Below are 18,050 nucleotides of genomic sequence, written 5' to 3'. Positions count from 1 at the left end.
CTTAGCAACCTTGTATTTTCCAGTCAGTTCTTTATTCTCATTGTCTCTGCGGGGGGGAGGATAGCTTTTGTTCACTCATTTTTGCTCTAGTGAGAGTTCAGTCTTGATTGAGCACTCACTCATTTGCTTTTCTTGTGGTCCGCAGTATCTGTGAGGTCATGCTCCCATACCCTGTTTCAATTGAGTTGAAACTGCCACCTCTCCCCCATCTGTTACATAGTATGGATAGTTTTCACCTTGGTTTCAAGAGACAATCTTTGTTAACTCCCCCCCCCATTTTTAATTTTGAAAGGCAAGACAGCATCTTTTGGAAAAAAACAAGCATATATCCTATGCATAGAGCACAGATTTGGAAACTGGAAAATAAAATTCTATTCTGCATTTGGGGGAGTGAGCATAGCAACACGAGAGATAAAACTGTGTGTATTTTTCTCTGTAGTCTGTGTCACACTCATTCGCACTTTGGCTTCGCCATTTCATTCAAGTCCAAAACAGCCCTTCAAAATATTTTGGCACAGAGCGACTGCGGCCACATGCCAGCTGGGCTCGCTTCTGCCTTCTGCCAGCAACCAAAGTACAGATCACGTGCTCATCTTCCAGAATCCTCTAGCACTACGTAATTCTACATAAGGGAAGCTGCAGGTGTTATTTGTGTATAGTGAACGCAGACCTTAAAGGTCTGTTTTTTAAAAGGCAGGAAAATCCAATTCTTCAAAAAATCTCTTTTTTGAATGTGAGATATTGTTCCTCTGGCATTCAAAATAAGGAAGTTTCTTGTTCTGAGTTTGTGGCAAGTACTGGTTTCCTTTTTTTAGTATATTAGTAATTAAAAACAAAAGCTTTCTTTTTTTCTGACCACAGTGTATATAGCAATCCTAGACAAGTATACTCAGAAGCAAGTCCCATTGAATTCAACCAGGTTGATTTCCAGGTAAACAGGTATTGGATGGGCACCTCCTTCAGGAACCAGAAGGGGCAAGATCCAGCAACAGCTAGTGCCCATTGTGGCCGGTGGGCTGGGAGACAGTCACAGCGGGACCCAGGGGTGACTGGCAGAGCTTGGGGCAGAAGGGCGGTACCCACCGTCACCCCCACACACCAGCGTCCGCACACGGAGAGAAAGCCATGCAAGTTGGCAAGCATTCACATGTACCCTGCAGGAAAGAAGGCAGGTCTGAGAGAGCTGGCTGGGCGCGGGAAGCCTTTGCCAGAGAGAGATAATACCTTGTTTGCCAACCTGCCTCCACTGCCAACATGACAAAGTTCAGAACAGCCTGGACCAATCTCAACACATCGATCTCACATCTCACCCAATGAACCCAAGGAACCTCCCCTTCTTTCTGAGAACTCCCCTTTGATATATATTGGAGACACACCCCTGCTTTTCTCACTGGAGTGTCTCTGTGCTTCGTGGGAGCGCAGCTGCACCAGAAGAGGGGAGGAATTTTAACCTTTTCCATTTGATCAAAGCCTGAACTAACGGGGTTTTTCTAGAGATGGCGCTTGCAAAAGACCACAGACTGACCATGAATGATGGCAACAAAATCCCCATCTATGGATTCGGCACCTTTTGCGGAGATGCTGTAAGTAGAATGGATTGACTTTCATTATTTCTGTAGTAAATTGTGCTTTGCACTAGCTGAGTGCCTAGTCCTCATGATCATGACAGTGTTTGACAGCAGGTAGAAGGCTGGCTCAGGTATTGTGGTACAGACTGTGCCTTGTACAAACATATAGCGAATTGCAGGCAATTACAGCATTAAGGGTCCTCTCTCTTTAGACGTGAATGCTTTTCTTTGCTTACTTTGAGACACAATAAGACAGTTGTGCTGTTTTGGGGATCTTTCCAATACTTTCTGCTGAGTCACAAAAGCACACATTAAAATACAGTATAGCAGTTAGTCTTGAAGGTGTCACATGATTTTTGTCTCTTTTTTTGTGGTTGTCCCTAATTCTTTTGGATTGTGCCTGATATGCTTCTGAGCAAAAGTTGTCTTCTCCATTTGTTTCTGCACTAATTTCAATAAGACAACTTGTTTCACAGCACCTGAGGGCTGACAGCTGATTTAAGAGGGGCAGAGATTTGTGGGACCCACATAGCAGAGCCTCGCCTGGGCCCCCACAGCATTTGCCCTCAGAGAGGGTCACTTTTCTCTCCTTCAGACGTGGCCAGCTCTGCCTCATGGTGGGGCCAACCTAAGTGAGTGGAGACATTGCAGATTTTGCCTTCACTGCTAAAAGCAATACTGTTTGTACAGCTCCGCCCTCTGGAACCAAGCCAGAGAGGTGAGAGTAGTGGTTTGAAGACTAGGGTGGGAAGTGGGTGGTGGGAAGATGGGGAGGGATAGAAGATGATGAATTGTCCTAATGGATCTCTAACATGGTGAAGCTAGGTATATTTCATAGTGTGAAATACAAGGGGATAATTGTTTATGCACCGCATGACCTTTTGTTAGTTCAGTGTGTTAGGTTGCGGAACAAGAGGTCGGGATTTTGATTCTCCACTGCGCTTCCAGGGCAAGGAGACAACTTATGTAGCCTAAGGGAAGCTGCAGAGTCCCAGCATGTCCTGAGAAGAAGGGAATGGTAAACCACTTAATCCAAGTTCTACTAATTCGAATATCTGTGAAGATTCTCAGTCATCCAGGTGAGCTTATCTGGAATTTGAGTCATGGCAGCTGGACTTCTTTCTTATTAGTTTGAAATGTTGTGCTACTCGTCTAAGTAGCTTCACACATACACACACCATCCATTGGCCATCTAACGAGCCTATTCAGACCAGGGGAAGAGAAACCAACCTGAAGGATATATTGGGGATCTCCTACCAACTCTTCTCAGACCGAAGAAGCTACTTGGATGAGTTGCAAAACATTTCAACCTAACAAGAAAGAAGTCCAGTTGCCATGACTCAACTACCAGATATTCTAGAGACCTTGTTCAAAAAATTCCACTAAGTCTGGATCTCTGAAGAAGGCAATTATTGTTGTTGTGGTTGTTGTTGTTGATGATGATGACATACATAGGCTGTTTTTTTGTGATGCACAGTGGGGAATTGAACACCGATACTCTAGGACAGTGGTTTTTAACCTTTGTTACTCTGATGTTTTTGAACTGCAACTCCCAGAAACCCTAGCCAGCACAGTTGGTGGTGAAGGCTTCTGGGAGCTGAAGTCCAAAACTCCCAAGTAATCCAAGGTTAAGAACCAGTGTTCTAGGATATCTAACTGAAGTGATTCAGAACATATACATGTGTGTGTACGCACGCATGCACGCACGCACGCGCACACACACACACACACACACACACTCATGTTTCAGAAATAACAATACTTGCTGCCACAATTACTGCTTCCAACAAAGTCATGGCTAATGCAACCCAACCTATTCTTGAAAATAATAATAATATTAATAAAGTCCTATCATCTACGTTCTAATGTTTTAAACTGGCAGAGCCAAAAAAGCAAGTGCGAGGAAGCTGTCAAGACAGCAATAGAAGTTGGCTTCCGTCACATTGATGGCGCATACATATATGACAATGAAGATCAGGTTGGACGTGCTGTTCGACAGAAGATTGCTGATGGGACAATAAAAAGGGAAGACATTTTTTACACAGGAAAGGTATGGTAACCACTTCTGAATGTCCTTTTCTTCTTGATCAACCAAAATATAATGAACATGTTGTAGAAAAGCCATTGTTCAATAACACATTTCATACACATTATTAAGGCTATTCATGAATAAGGTTGCTCTGTACTATTTATACCATTGATTAGGAATGCTCTCTTATTAGTAAATGTATCTGTTATTGCTCAAGAGGACTTGAATTTTTTTAACTTTTGAAATGTTCATTCCAAAAATTTTCCTTTTTCTATTTACTAGATGGACAGGCTTTTCTTCAGATGTTCAGGTGTAGGGCTGTGACACCCCCTTACAGGTACATTAATAGAGCAGCCCAAGTTCACAAGAACAACAGTTTAATTGTTTTCCAGAATACCAGTTTTATCAATCTACTATGGTTGAACTGTGGACTCCACAGATATGAGCGCCAAAGAAGTTATGAGTTTTTCAGCTTTGTTTCGCCAGATTCTGGCTGCTTAAACAACTCGTGTTCTCCATGGCCTATGACTGCCTGTTCCTTTTCATTTCACAGAACTAAGGGCCAGAATCCTATGGAAGACTTACACAAGCATAAGTGATCTGCCACAAACTATGGGAGCAAATTGCCCCTAATTAACAAGATATTGCTCACATTCATAGTCATGTGGAAAGTCAAGTGACTGGCACACAACTAGAAATGCAAGTGACAACTTGTTAATTAGCAGCAATTATTTGCTGCAGTTTAAGCCATTACATTTACACTGCTAGAAAAGGTTGTAAACATGGTACCTTTGCTCTTGTATTAAACGTAATTATATATCATGATATTAGAGAGAGAAAGAGAGCTGTCATGTGTCTTTTATTCTTCTCAGATAGGCATTTTCTCTTAGCTCAAAGGCTGCTAATTGGATTTAGTAAACAAGCAAGTTTTGGGCTGTTTGGCTGTGTTCTGAAGGCGATTCTTCCTAAGGTTCCCCAGTCTCTTTGGCCGGCATCTTCAGAGGACAGGAGAGATGGTTGGGATTTGCCTTAAATGCCGGAGGTGGGAACACAATTTTACTAATCAGGTTACTCATGAAGGACAATCCCATTTGCCTGTAAAGCCTGCCCCCCAAGATACCTATTGTTAGAGAATGGAAGATTGTTATTAACCCAACATGTGCCAGATGAGAAGTCAGAACCTGGCTACAAGAATCAAATTGTGTCTTGGCTAAAATCTCTGCCTGCTACAGTCCTGCTGTTCTGTGGTTGTTATCAAAGATTAAACATCTGTACATTTCTGACAGCTTTGGAGTACCTTCCACCGGCCTGAGTTAGTTCGGAAGTGCTTAGAAGAATCTCTGAAGAAACTCCAGTTTGACTACATGGATCTGTTCATAATTCACAGTCCTTATTCTATGAAGGTGAGGATTCCTCAATAACATTGAAAGCATTACAGCACAATTTAACTGATGAAAAGTAACATTCCCCATGTCTGTCTGAGCATACATGTTCACTAATAACATGTATTGGTTTGGTTGTCATGATTTTGCCAATGAATGTAAAAAACTGTAATTCGTGGAGAGACACAGGCCAGAAAAAGATACAGTATTAGAGATAGTCCATGATATGAAGTGAGAAATTCTTAATTTACGAAAGAATCTGAGTATCCCAGCACAAACTGCTCTCACTTGTGGGATTATGCAAACTAGCTTTGATTTAGATCTTGTTCCCTTCTCTGCAACATTAACATACTTTCAGGTCTAGTTAACAGCTCTTCATAATTCCCCGTTTTGGTCATAATTTCAAGACATCTGGCTCTTTCTCATGGACAGATTACTCTGCTCCCTTCTAAAGCTGAACTGCATATATTTTTATTTTTATTTACAGCCTGGCCCAGAATTAATGCCCAGGGGAGAAAATGGAAAATTCATTCCTGATGTGGTAGATCTTCGTAAAACGTGGGAGGTAGGTGACAGCCCTTACCAAATCAGGACTCTTAGTATTAATATTGTTAGTATTTGTTTCTGCAAGACAGAAAATGATTCATAGCACCTTAAAAAGAGTGTCCTATGAATATCCTAGTACAGTGGTGCCTTGACTTACGAACATAATTGGTTCCAGAACTCTGGTCGTAACTCGAAATGGTTGTACGTCAAAGCACCATTTCCCATAGGAATGGATTGAAATGCAATTAATCCATTCTGGCTGAAGAAAAAAAATCACCCAAAAAGAAAAAAACATGGACGTGATTAAGCCATCAGACATGATTAATCCGTTCCGGCTGGGGGGGGCAGCAAACAAACCGTGCAAGACCCTTCAGAAATGCAAAAAAGCAAAGCAGAAAGCAAACAAACTGTGCAAGACCCTTCGGAAATGCAAAAAAAGTAAAGCAGAAAGCAAGCAAAGCTTGCAAGCCCCTTCAGAAATGCAAAAAAGCAAAGCAGAAAGCAAACAAAATGTGCAAGACCCATCGGAAATGCAAAAAAGCAAAGCAGAAAGCAAACAAACCATGCAAGACCCATTGGAAATGCAAACAAGCAAAGTAAAAAGCAAACAAACCCTGCAAGACCCATTGGAAATGGGGAAAATAAACCCAAAAATCAAACGAACCCTGCAAGACCCATTGGAAATAGGGGGGACTTCAAAAAGCAAACAAACCCTTCAAGACCCATCCACCATAGAAACACAATCCCACCACCCAGCCCAAAGCCACGCTGCAAAACCCACCCAGAACAGTTTTTTAAAAAGCAGAAAGCAGCACCTTTCCGCACCAGGCAGTCTGAAGCCTCCTCCGATCACACTCACTCTAACTGCTGGGGCAAAAGAGCTACAAAGAAGCAGCCTCTTCGCCTACCAACGGTTAGCAATTTGAATTCCCCACCTTTTCCCCCTGCCTTTTTCTGTTCGTAACTGGAAGCTCCAGCTACAAGTCAGGCAAAATTTTGCGGCCAGAGCTGGTCGTAACTTGAAATGGTCATATGTTGGGACATTCGTAAGTCGAGGCACCACTGTATTATTCCTTCTGGTGACAAGAACACTCTCAGGAGTGAAGGGACCATGTACACAAAAGCATGCACAAGAAGAACACACCTTTGACCAGATCACACAGAATACAGTTTGAAAAGATAAAACACAGCAAGCTTTATACATACAGTGGTGCCCCGCATAGTGATGATAATCCATGCAGCAAAAATCACTGCAAAGCGATTTTGTCGCTATGCGGTTTTAAAAAGCCCATAGGAATGCATTGAAACCCCTTCAATGCGTTCCTATGGGCTTAAAACTCACCTTTAAGCGAAAATCCTCCATATGGCGGCCATTTTCACTGCCCGGTAAGCGAGGAATCCGGGCAAAAACACAGTGGGCGGCCATTTTTTTTACCTGGCAGCGATTCTGGAACAGCCGATCAGCTGTTGGAAAATTGTCGCTATGCGATGATCGGTAAGCGAAACAGGGTACCGATCATCGCAAAGCGATTTTTTTTCAATTTAAAACGTCGCAATGCGATTGCAAAAACGATCACAAAAACATCGTCGCTATGCAGATTTGTCGTTAAACGGGGCGCCCGTTAAGCGAGGCACCACTGTATATATATGTTTTTCATTCCCTCAAAGAGTTTCTGTAAAGGAATACAGAATAGGTCTTGCCAAGTTTCCTTTACCAGGGCGGGTTATCTGGCATTCCAATCTAGATTGGAGAAGCAAAGAGACATAGCAAGGTGGCTGGGTTTTGACTCTCTTCCCCCAGGCAAATACCAAGACCCATCTTATGCAAATTAAACTCCGGTTACCTGGAAAGTGATTGCACGATACCTTTTCCTATACAAACATTTCCTTCTCACACTTTGGAAATATTTTTCACCTAACCTTGTAACCTCTCTACAAGATAATAAATTGTTTTCCTGTCAATACAATACAAAATAGTAACAATGTATTTCCATAATTGCCATCTATGGACCCACCCTGTTGACTCACCCTGTTGTAAAATTCCATACTTTCTGTGATTCCCAATCCAATAAAGTTTCGGGTTCCTCTGTAACCCCATCCTTTCTACCAAGAGGTCGTGAACCACCTATTTCTCTATTTCTCCTCCCATTTCTTTGTACCATGGACCACCCATTTCTCCTCCCATTCTCTTGTGTACCCAATGTTATAAAAGTCCTAGTATTCCTGTGCAACACACAGTTCTTCCTGCCCACACTTGGAGGGATGATGTCCGTCATGCCTTTTATTTAGCTAAATAAAACAGCAACCATTTGAACTCTCGTGTCAAGCTTATTGGCGTTAAAACTTTGACTGTTTATTCCAGGAGACTAGCTTCTGTTTTCATCAGGAGCTCCAAGGATTGCTGTCATTGTCGTTAAGGCTCATGAATTGTGTTGCAGCTGCTCCATCCCCTACATTTCAAATGGCACGATGGGCCCAGGTGTGCAACACTCTCTGGTCATTGTGTCTGTCTGTTAAATGAGTATTAACATAACATGACATAAATGTAACAAAGATACACACACACACCTCAAACAATTGCAACAGTGATGTATCGTAGCCCAAATCTAGATGCTAAATTTGTACAGCCAACCCTGGTTTCTAAGCCGGCTGGAGCATTAAAGGGAAGGCGCCACTTTCCTGATCTAGGCTCAGTAGCAACTAAGAGATTGATGAGTTACCCAATGTGCCCTGTTTTCTTTCCCAGGCGATGGAGGCGTGCAAAGACGCAGGCTTGGTGAAGTCTATTGGAGTGTCTAATTTCACCATTAAGCAGCTGGAGATGATCCTGAACAAGCCAGGGCTGAAATACAAGCCTGTTTTGAACCAGGTGAAATGAAATTACCATTTATGCATGTGTGAATTGATATCAAGGTCTGATACCTACCCTTCCTTCAGGCTCCCAATGGCTTCCCTGCGTCAACAGGAATACTAAGGGACCCCAGTATTTGAGATACAAAGTTTTAAATTAGTCCCTTTTAAAAAAACTGCAATTATGATAACGAATCGTTTTATAGCTATTTTTAAATCCTTCTAAAATCTGTGTGCAGTTAAGCAGTACTTTAAGTGAAATAACACTCTGAGAAAAAAAACTTTATAGGACACCAGTTTCGTTATTAGAAAGTGATGAAGCATCATCCTTCCAGAGACAAACTCCTTCCACTGTCCGGTGCCCGGACAATCAGAGTTACAAGTGTTTACCTCCCTCTGAAGAACAGACTGAGACAAAAATACAGCATCATCCTTCCAGAGATGAATTCCTTCAAGTCTCCCATACCTGGGCAATCAGAGTTGCAAATGGCATTTGTGTTTACCTCCCTCTGACCAATCAGAAAACAAAAGCAGCAGATAGAGCTAGGGTTTCAAAAATGTCTTTTACCTCTTAAGGTAAAACAGTGGTTCCCCCTTCTAATTGCATGTTATTATAATAATCTGACTGTGAGAGATTTAAATTTGAGTGCGGGGGAATGCTTTCACCATCCCCAGTTCTAAACGCAGGGACTTCACTCCAGAGGCTGGGATGCGGCAAATCACAAGTACAAATAAATGATCATTTTAATGAGCTGGAAAACAGAGTGCCTATGAAAAGACAAGCGCATGTTTTAGCAGATGAACACTGCAAGGTATATAAACAGGCACAAATGTGTACTTACTTCCCAGTCTCCCTTCTGGTTTACTGCATTCTTGCCTTTCCCTTCTGAAGTTTCCTTTTTGGATCATGCTGGGGTTTTTTCTCACTGCAGGTTGAATGCCATGCCTTTTGGAGCCGAAACAAGCTGCTGGCCTTCTGCAAATCCCATGGGATCCTCCTGGAAGCATTTAGTGTCTTGGGAACTCAGAGGGTTCCTGCATGGTAAGAGGGAGTGTGAGTGAGTGAGTGAGTGAAAGAGAGTGACAGAGACAGAGAGAGAAAATTGGGGAATGCCCACCTCCTTGGGCCTCTGCTCTTCTCCATTGCAGGAATTCTGCTCTCAGGAGGTTGTCCATGTGGCAATTGATTCGTCAGGTTCAAAGGTCTCTCCATCCCCTTTAAAGCTCTTTGGGACCCCATTATCTCAGGGACTACTGAGTGCCCACAGAAATCTCCCCCAGCCTTGCCATCAGTATTGGAGGCCTTGCTGTCAGCCACACCATCACCTAAGATTCCAATGGGACTTTTTTGGGGGAGGCAATTCATTCTGGAATTGTTTCCTAGAAGGATTCATCAACCTCCTCCCTTCCCAAATCAAGTAAAGTTTTAAAAAATTATGTAACTTTTGCTGGTTTCAATTGAAAATGCTATATTTATTGAATTGGTTATTTTTATGAAGAGCAGTGTTGGTTGGTTGCTTTAATGGCAATTGATGGGATTCATCATTTGCATTTCAATTGTATTGTAAGCTCCTTCTAGTTAAAATTTGGATTATAGCAATCAATAAGAATGGAGAGTAGTATTCAATGAGGAAAGGAAGAAAAGATTCTAAACACATATATCCTGCCTCAGTGTCTATGATTTATCAGGTGGCTTTGATCAGGGTTTCTTCAAGACCAGACCTTTTACCATGAATTTTTGTTGTTTCTATTTGCACTGTTTTAATTTGCTTTTGTTTTGTTTGATTGGCTGTGTCAGTCTGTTAGGGTGTTATTGGGCATGTCCAGATGGGCATGTGTGATAATTGCACACATTGGGGGATTGTGCAAGAGTGAACCCTATTCCTTTTGAATAGATTTGCTTTCCCTTTCTCGTTTGTATTCCTGCATCGAGCAGGGGTTTGAACTTGAAGGCCCTGTTGGCCCCTTCCAGCTTCACTCTTCTGTGATTCTAATGTGACTCCCAACAGGACAGATGTGAACTTACCTGTTCTTCTTGAAGACCCAGTCTTGAACGCAGTTGCCAAGAAGTACAGCCGAACCCCGGCTCAGGTGGCTCTACGCCATCAGTTGCAACGTGGTGTGGTGGTCCTTGCGAAGTCTTTCAACAAACATCGCATTGAGGAAATAATCCAGGTAAAACAGCAAAAGTAAACGCTTGCCACTGCACCTGTATCTGCATCGCTTGCCCTCTATTTAGGAGTAGTTGGTATAGATCTGTGTTTCCCTTCAGACAGTCTTCCGGGCTATACAATTGTAAATTGCAGGACAATTTTTCAGATAATTACTGCCTCTTGACTTATTTATTCCTCGAATGCTGTCCCTGCATGTAGTAAACTAAAGAGAAGAAGGGGAGGGTGGCGACAAGTGGTGCCCCGCATAGCGACGATAATCTGTGCAGCAAAAATCGCTGTAAAGCGATTTTGTCGCTATGCGGTTTTTAAAAGCCCATAGAAAGGCATTGAAACCCCTTCAATGCATTCCTATAGGCTTAAAATTCACCTTAAAGCAAAAATCCTCCATACAGCTGCCATTTTTGCTGCCCAGTAAGCGAGGAATCGGCACGAAAACACAGTGGCCGGCCATTTTGTTTACCCAGCGGCCACTTTGGAACCGCCGATCAGCTGTTAAAAAATCATCGATGATCGGTAAGTGAAACAGGGTACCGATTATCGCAAAGCGATTTTTCCCATTTAAAACATCGCAATGCGATCGCTTTTGCGATCGCAAAATCTTCATCGCTATGCAATTTCGTTGTTAAACGGGGTGCCCGTAAAGCAAGGCACCACTACTTCTTTATGAGCTACTAATTTAATACATGCACAGTTATTTTTACCTTGTTTTGATAGAGGAGCATGGGGAAGTAAGAGTATCTGGAGAATGTACTGTACTTCTTAGTATAGCAAACATTACTACAGCAGACTGTCTATCTGTGCATATTACGTTAATGAATAAGTTTAGGATTTGAAGAGGAGGACCTGGCAATTATATTTTAATATATTACCATTGCCATCCCATTAACATTCTAAAACACTATAGGCTAACATTCTGTGCTTTTGCCATCTTGTTCTGTCTGGTATTTAAACCAACTTTCCCCGTTTGGATCCTATCCTGGTGTGTAGGTCCACAACTCCTTCAAATGACAACCGATGGGAGTTTTAGTCCAGCGCAGCTAAAGGGTGAAAAGGCTGAAGAAATTTGAGTGCAGTTTCACTTTGTGTAAGGAGAGAGAGGTTGCCTTAGAGGAAGAACAGAGCCTCACTGTGCTGGCTGGGTATCTGAGTGAGCCAGGTAACTGGCTGAAGCGCCAGAGGGTGGGCATTTGACTCCCTACAATGCCTCCTGAGAGAAGAGCCAGCCTGTGTAGCCTTGGGCAAGATGCAGAAACCCCCCCCCCCAAGTGCTCTCAGGAGGAGAGATTGGGCAGCTGCTTCTTAGTACAGTAGGACCACTGTAACCACGGGGAATTGGTTCCAAACCCCTCTGCAGATGCTGAAAAATGCAGATTATAGCAAACACTATTGTATTTTTTTAAAGCTACACATTACATAGTATCCTTACTTAGGTGGCCTGTTCAGGTAAAATCATTGTATGAAAGAAATCTTTTGGGGATTTTCTTTAATATTTTCAAAACGTGCCTAAATGGCCCCAACTGTACTTTATGTCCAGAATAGTCACTATAAGCTGGAACTGATTTTGTGGAACATGTTTATTTATTTATACTGGCCCTGACCCAGAGCCCCCAGGCCAGTGGTGCCTGCTCTGACTGGCAGCAGCTCTGCAGGTCTCTCAGGGTCACAGGCCCCTCCTGGTTCTACCTGGCAGTGCTAGAGGTGTGGCACATGGACCCTGGTGCAGGTCATGCCTGTGGCGAATCCCTGGATTGCTTTCAGGGAGGGCCCAATTCTTCTCCTTATGCCCAAGGGAAAGGGCGGGATGGCTCCATCCCCTTCGGCATAACTGGAATCAACTGTATTGGTCACCGAGTCTTACTTCAGCAGAAAAACTTGGGAGGCTATCATGTCCTGAGTCATACCTTTGGTACATTTAATCTGATACTCACTCCCTAAATTTGTTTAGTACGACCTGAAGATAAAAAGGGCGCTGTGGCGCTGTGGGTTAAACCGCAGAAGCCTCTGTGCTGCAAGGTCAGAAGACCAGCAGTCGTAAGATCAAATCGACATGACAGAGTGAGCTCCCGTTGCTTGTCCCAGCTCCTACCAACCTAGCAGTTTGAAAGCATGTAAAAATGCGAATAGATAAATAGGTACCACCTTAGAGGGAAGGTAACGGCATTCCATGTCTAGTCGCGCTGGCCACGCCACGTGACCACGAAAACTGTCTTCAGACAAATGCTGTATGGCTTAGAAACGGGGATGAGCACCGCCCCCTAGAGTTGGACACGACTGGACTAAGTGTCAAGGGGAACCTTTACCTTTACCTGAAGATACCAGGATTGGAAACTGTATGTAAAGCATGTGCTCTGCTGCTGATACATGGCGTCGCTTAATATACCAGACAGTTTCATGCTCAAGAACAGCAGATAAATAGTAGCGGCATGGACCATGCCATTGGTCCTCTATCAGAGGGTTATGGCCAGAGAGCTGGCCTCTTCAGAGCATCTGGAACCTCACTCCACTAACGATAGGTCTGGTCCTTGCCTCCATCTTTCCTCCAGCAGGACAACAACATTCAAAGAATGTATCTTTCTGTCAAAGTCATAATGAGAATAATTTGAGACGTAGTAAAATTATTAGAGGGAAAGTCCAAACATGGTGGCCAGTAACCTGTCTGGAGCATAAGGGCGGCCACATACAGGTACCTCTCCTCTGACAAGGCCCCAGTACACAACTATTTTTGTAATCACCACAGAACTAACCTTGGAAAGGTAAGCCGGCCGGAGAAAGGGAACACTTGCTCATGCAGTCATAGGATCTAATAGAGTACCGGTCTATATGCACGTCTGTTTCAAGGCTGTAAGCCTATATTGCTTAGTAAAGAGAATGCGCTTGGAGCGAAGCATCTGTGGCGAAAGCTTTTTGAGCCTCTACATTTTGTAACTCGGTTCTTCATCTCTGCTGTTCTCAAAGCAAACATATATCTGAGCTACCAAAGAACACAATTGCAACTCAGCTTTTTCTTCTGTCAGGTATTTGATTTCTCCCTCTCTGAGGAAGACATGAAAACCCTTGATGGCCTCAACAAAAACCAGTCATACCTTAAAGACGGAGTGTAAGTCACTTTTGAAAATTCATTTAGACAATAAATATAAGGAGTTCATTCCCCAGTGTGCATACCAGGAGAAAAGCCAGTCTGTGTAGCCCTGGGCATGCTGCACGGTCGCCGAGCTTCCCTGGAAGAAGGAAATGGCAAACCACTTCTGAGTAGTACTTTATGCCTAGAATACACTGGAGCCACTGGAAGGGATGTCTTGATAACACATGATTATTAAAAGTGGTTTATTTAATGAAATTCTGTCTAAAGGAACAGGGAAAGGAAGGAATCTCCTGTCTCCAAGGGCCAGCTGTCAACTGATATTCGCTATTTATTTGGTCTTTCAGAACCGATCATCATCCCCTATTTCAACAGCAAGATAACTGAAGATTTATTCACCACTTGTGATTATGCTGACACTCCAGAGACCCACCACAGCTGCATCTAGCCTTATTTTCTGCTTTGTAACCTGTGGTTTGTGCAACAGAAGTGTGCTTCCCTCTGTGCAGTGATCCTTCCTGAATCATGAGCTGCAGATTTCCTCCCTTCCTGCTGACCTCACCAATCCTGTACCCGCCATCTCAATCAGATGTGCACGTCTCCCCGAATGCCGAAATAAAAGCTATCCCTTTGCGGGGTGCTTGAGCCTTTATTGTGAACCACGAAAGTGGAATTGAAATAAATATGATTTTTGTTGCCAATATTATTTATAGAGGGATGTCTCTATGTTATGCATATAAATTGTTTTAATAATTATTTGCTCCTTTTAAGGGTCCCCTGAGGACCCACCTTTGGCGAAGAGTAGGCTTCTTAAAATACATCCCTTTTTTCTTGTTGTTTGTTATGAAGCGATCAGCACAGAAAAGGTATGTGTTGGATTCTGTTTCTTTAGCTCATGAGATTTATAGTCACTTGGTAATTTTAAAAACATCCAAAAATGTTATGTATCATCAAGTCAGTTTTGGTGTAGTGACTATATGAGCTCATGGGCTCGAAAATGTCACATCATTTAACACTACCACTCGAAAGAGCTTCTGCTGGGACCCTAACGAATTCATGTTTTGGGACAGAGCTCTTGAAGGTCATATCTCAGATTCCCCAACCTGCCTGGTCTAGTCAGAGTACCAAGGAGGAGGAGGAGCCTTTTGCCCTTTCTGAGAAAGGATTTATTAAAAGCCTCTCTGGTTCTGGGGAATGGAGTTTATCATTATAGAACTTCTCAAATCTTTCTCCTTGGGGTTTTCGGTCACTACTCAGAGAACAGCAGCATTAACAAAGTAGATGTAGCAGAGAACAGACACGTGCTTTTTATTTTATTTTTTTCTTATATGGTTTCTTAGGATGGAAAGGTCTTTCCTGAGGAGAGCAGGAGTGGGTTTCTTGGTGACTCCTCTGGCACCAAATGAAAGAAGGAGGGAAAACTAATCTGTCCAGAAACATTCTCTTTTCCTTTTCTGGAAACATTTGGCTTCATTTTTTTAACCCAACCAAAGACTGCTCAGTGAAACGACCAACATAACGCTCAAGCAGAAGAGGAAAGCACAGCAGTGCATCCACTCCATGTTTGTGTGTTTTGTTTTGTTTTTTAAATAGAAGTGTAAACCAGAGCCAAGGTCAGGTGAAAAGTCAAACCAAATTACACTTTCTCCACTCATTCCTCTGCACAGATAGTGAGAAGTAGGAGCAAGTGGACCTTATCCATTCAGTCTAGAAATAACATCCCCAGCCATTCAGCCAATATTTTCACAGTCAAAAAGCTAATACTGCAGACAAATAGACAGATACTACCCGAGGCCCAGAAGTTCAAGCTGGATTCCGAAGAGGCAGAGGAACTAGAGACCAAATTGCTAAAATGCGCTGGATTATGGAGGAAGCCAGAGAGTTCCAGAAAAACATCTACTTCTGCTTCATTGACTACGCAAAAGCCTTTGACTGTGTGGACCACAACAAACTATGGCAAGTCCTTAAAGAAATGGGAGTGCCTCACCACCTTATCTACCTCCTGAGAAACCTATATGTGGGACAGGAAGCAACAGTTAGAAATGGATATGGAACAACTGATTGGTTCAAAATTGGGAAACGAGCACGACAAGGCTGTATATTGTCCCCCTGCTTATTTAACTTATATGCAGAATACATCATGCAAAAGGCAGGACTGTAAGAATCCCAAACTGGAATTAAGATTGCCAGAAGAAAGATCAACAACCTCCAATATGCAGATGCTAGCACTCTGCTGGCAGAAAGTGAGGAGGAATTAAAGAACCTCTTAATGAGGGTGAAAGAGGAGAACGCAAAAATGGTCTGAAGCTGAACATCCAAAAAACTAAGATCATGGTCACTGGTCCCATCACCTCCTGGCAAATAGAAGGGGAAGATATGGAGGCAGTGACAGATTTTACTTTCTTGGGTTCCATGATCATTGTAAATGGTGACAGCAGCCACTAAATTAAAAGACGCCTGCTGTAGCCCTGGACAAGCTGCACAGTCCCCGAGCTTCCCTGGAAGAAGGAAATGGTGAACCACTTCTGAGTATTCTATGCCTAGAATACAACAGAACCCCTGGAAAGGATGACTTGATGGCACATAATTATAATAAGTGGTTTGTTCAATGAAACTCTATCTAAAGCAACAGGGATAGGAAGAAATCTGTGCAGGTAGCTGAAGCTGCAATTAAAAATTAAAACAATAAATTACCATAAATATGCATCGTTGTGCACCATTAATTTCAATTAGTAAACACCAATTCTATGTAAACTCTGTACTTTTTGGTGATCCATCAGTGGCATTATTAGCAGAAAGAATATATGCGGCAAAACATGGAAAGCAACATAGATTTATAGTATAGTGATTGTTTCTTTTATTACATTTAATGCACATATAGCAGGAATAAAAAACTGCCCTTTAAGCTTGTCTTTTGAGTGTGCATTTATTGATAAGTTGAAGACTATTGTCACATTATGTGTGAAAAAGGACTTATAAAGCACTGGTCGTCATGCAGCTCTCTCCTGTCTCCAAGGGCAAGCTGTCAGCTAATATTTGCTGTTTATTTGATCTTTCAGATTTGAGCACCATCCTAAATTTCAACAGCCAGATAACTGAAGAATTATTCACCACGTGTGATTATGTTGGCACTCCAGAGACCCACCATGGCTGCATCTAGCCTTATTTTCTGCTTTGTAACCTGTGTTTTGTGCAACAGAAGTGTGCTTCCCTCTGTGCGGTGATCCTTCCTGAATGACAAGCTGCAGATTTCCTCCCTTCCTGCTGACCTCACCAATCCTGTACCCACCATCTCAATCAGATGTGCACGTCTTCCCAAATGCCAGAATAAAAGCTAACCCTTTGCGAGGTGCTTGGGCCTTTGTTGTGAGCTATTAAAGTGGAATCAAAATAAAAAATGGTTTTTGTTGCCAATATTATTTATCGTGAAATGCCTCTATGTTATGCAAATAAATTGTTTTGATAATTATTTGCTCTTTCCAAAATACTATGTACCATCTGGTCAGTCCAGATGTGTAGTGACTATATGAGTTAAAGACCTCCAAAATGTCACATCATTTAACAGCTCAGTTTGGATCTTGCAAACCAACAGCATCCCGTGTTACGTCATTCGCTCTCTCTCCCCACCTCCCCGGCAATATTGCATTTTCCAGTAAGTCCTACTCAGGTCTTGCAAACTAACAGCTGTGAATTCCTTTCTTGAGTCAATACATCTCACATTAGATCTTTCCTCTCTTCTTAGTGCTTCCCCTCTGCCCTACTTTTCTCAGCAACCTTGTATTTTCCAGTCAGTTCTTTATTCTCATTGTCTCTGCGGGGGGGGGGGGGGGTTGTTAGGATAGCTTTTGTTCACTCATTTTTGCTCTAGTGAGAGTTCAGCCTTGATTGAGCAACCACTCATTTGCCTTTCTTGTGGTCTGCAGTATCTGTGAGGTCATGCTGCCACACCCTGTTTCAATTGAGTTGCTCATCTTCCGGAATCCTCTAGCACTATGTAATTCTACATAAGGGAAGCTGCTGGGGTTATTTGTGTATAGTGTACGCATGCTTAAAGGTCTGTTTTTAAAAGGCAGGAAAATCCAATTCTTCAAAAAAAAATCTCTTTTTTGAATGTGGGATATTGTTCCTCTGGCATTCAAAATAAGGAAGTTTCTTGTCCTGAGTTTGTGGCAAATATTGGTTCCTTTTTTTAGTATATTAGTAATTAAAAACGAAAGTTTTCTTTTTTTCTGACCACAGTGTATATAGCAATCCTAGACAAGTATACTCAGAAGCAAGTCCCATTGAATTCAACCAGTTTGATATCCAGGTAAACAGGTATCGGATGGGCACCAGAAAGGCCAAGAGCCAGCAACAGCTGGTGCCCATTGTGGCTGGTGGGCCGAGAGACAATCACAGCGGGAGCCAGGGATGACTGGCAGA

The 18,050-nt window shown here is 42.6% G+C and overlaps 1 protein-coding gene across 4 annotated transcripts in view; it reads left to right on the top strand.

Moving 5' to 3' along the window:
- Positions 1–18,050, top strand: part of LOC110071445 (aldo-keto reductase family 1 member C3) — a 74,004-nt gene that overhangs the window by 43,196 nt on the left and 12,758 nt on the right. Inside the window, exons 1-9 of one of the 4 annotated variants that reach the window (XM_078376374.1) lie at positions 1,358–1,583; positions 3,451–3,618; positions 4,884–5,000; positions 5,467–5,544; positions 8,272–8,394; positions 9,308–9,417; positions 10,385–10,550; positions 13,564–13,646; positions 13,976–14,334. The exons of 1 other annotated variant lie outside the window; for it this stretch is intronic. In XM_078376374.1, the coding sequence (XP_078232500.1) occupies positions 1,497–1,583; positions 3,451–3,618; positions 4,884–5,000; positions 5,467–5,544; positions 8,272–8,394; positions 9,308–9,417; positions 10,385–10,550; positions 13,564–13,646; positions 13,976–14,015 (972 nt within the window). In that variant the 5' untranslated portion in view covers positions 1,358–1,496 and the 3' untranslated portion in view covers positions 14,016–14,334. Of the gene's footprint in view, positions 1–1,357; positions 1,584–3,450; positions 3,619–4,883; positions 5,001–5,466; positions 5,545–8,271; positions 8,395–9,307; positions 9,418–10,384; positions 10,551–13,563; positions 13,647–13,975; positions 14,335–18,050 lie in introns of those variants that run through there. 2 more of the 4 variants (XM_078376375.1, XM_078376376.1) reach the window with 2 other exon arrangements.

This window comes from Pogona vitticeps, chromosome 5 (genome assembly GCF_051106095.1).
Source record: "Pogona vitticeps strain Pit_001003342236 chromosome 5, PviZW2.1, whole genome shotgun sequence".
Taxonomy (NCBI): domain Eukaryota; kingdom Metazoa; phylum Chordata; class Lepidosauria; order Squamata; family Agamidae; genus Pogona; species Pogona vitticeps.
Note: the sequence above shows the minus strand (reverse complement) of the source record. Positions and strands in the feature narration are given on the sequence as shown.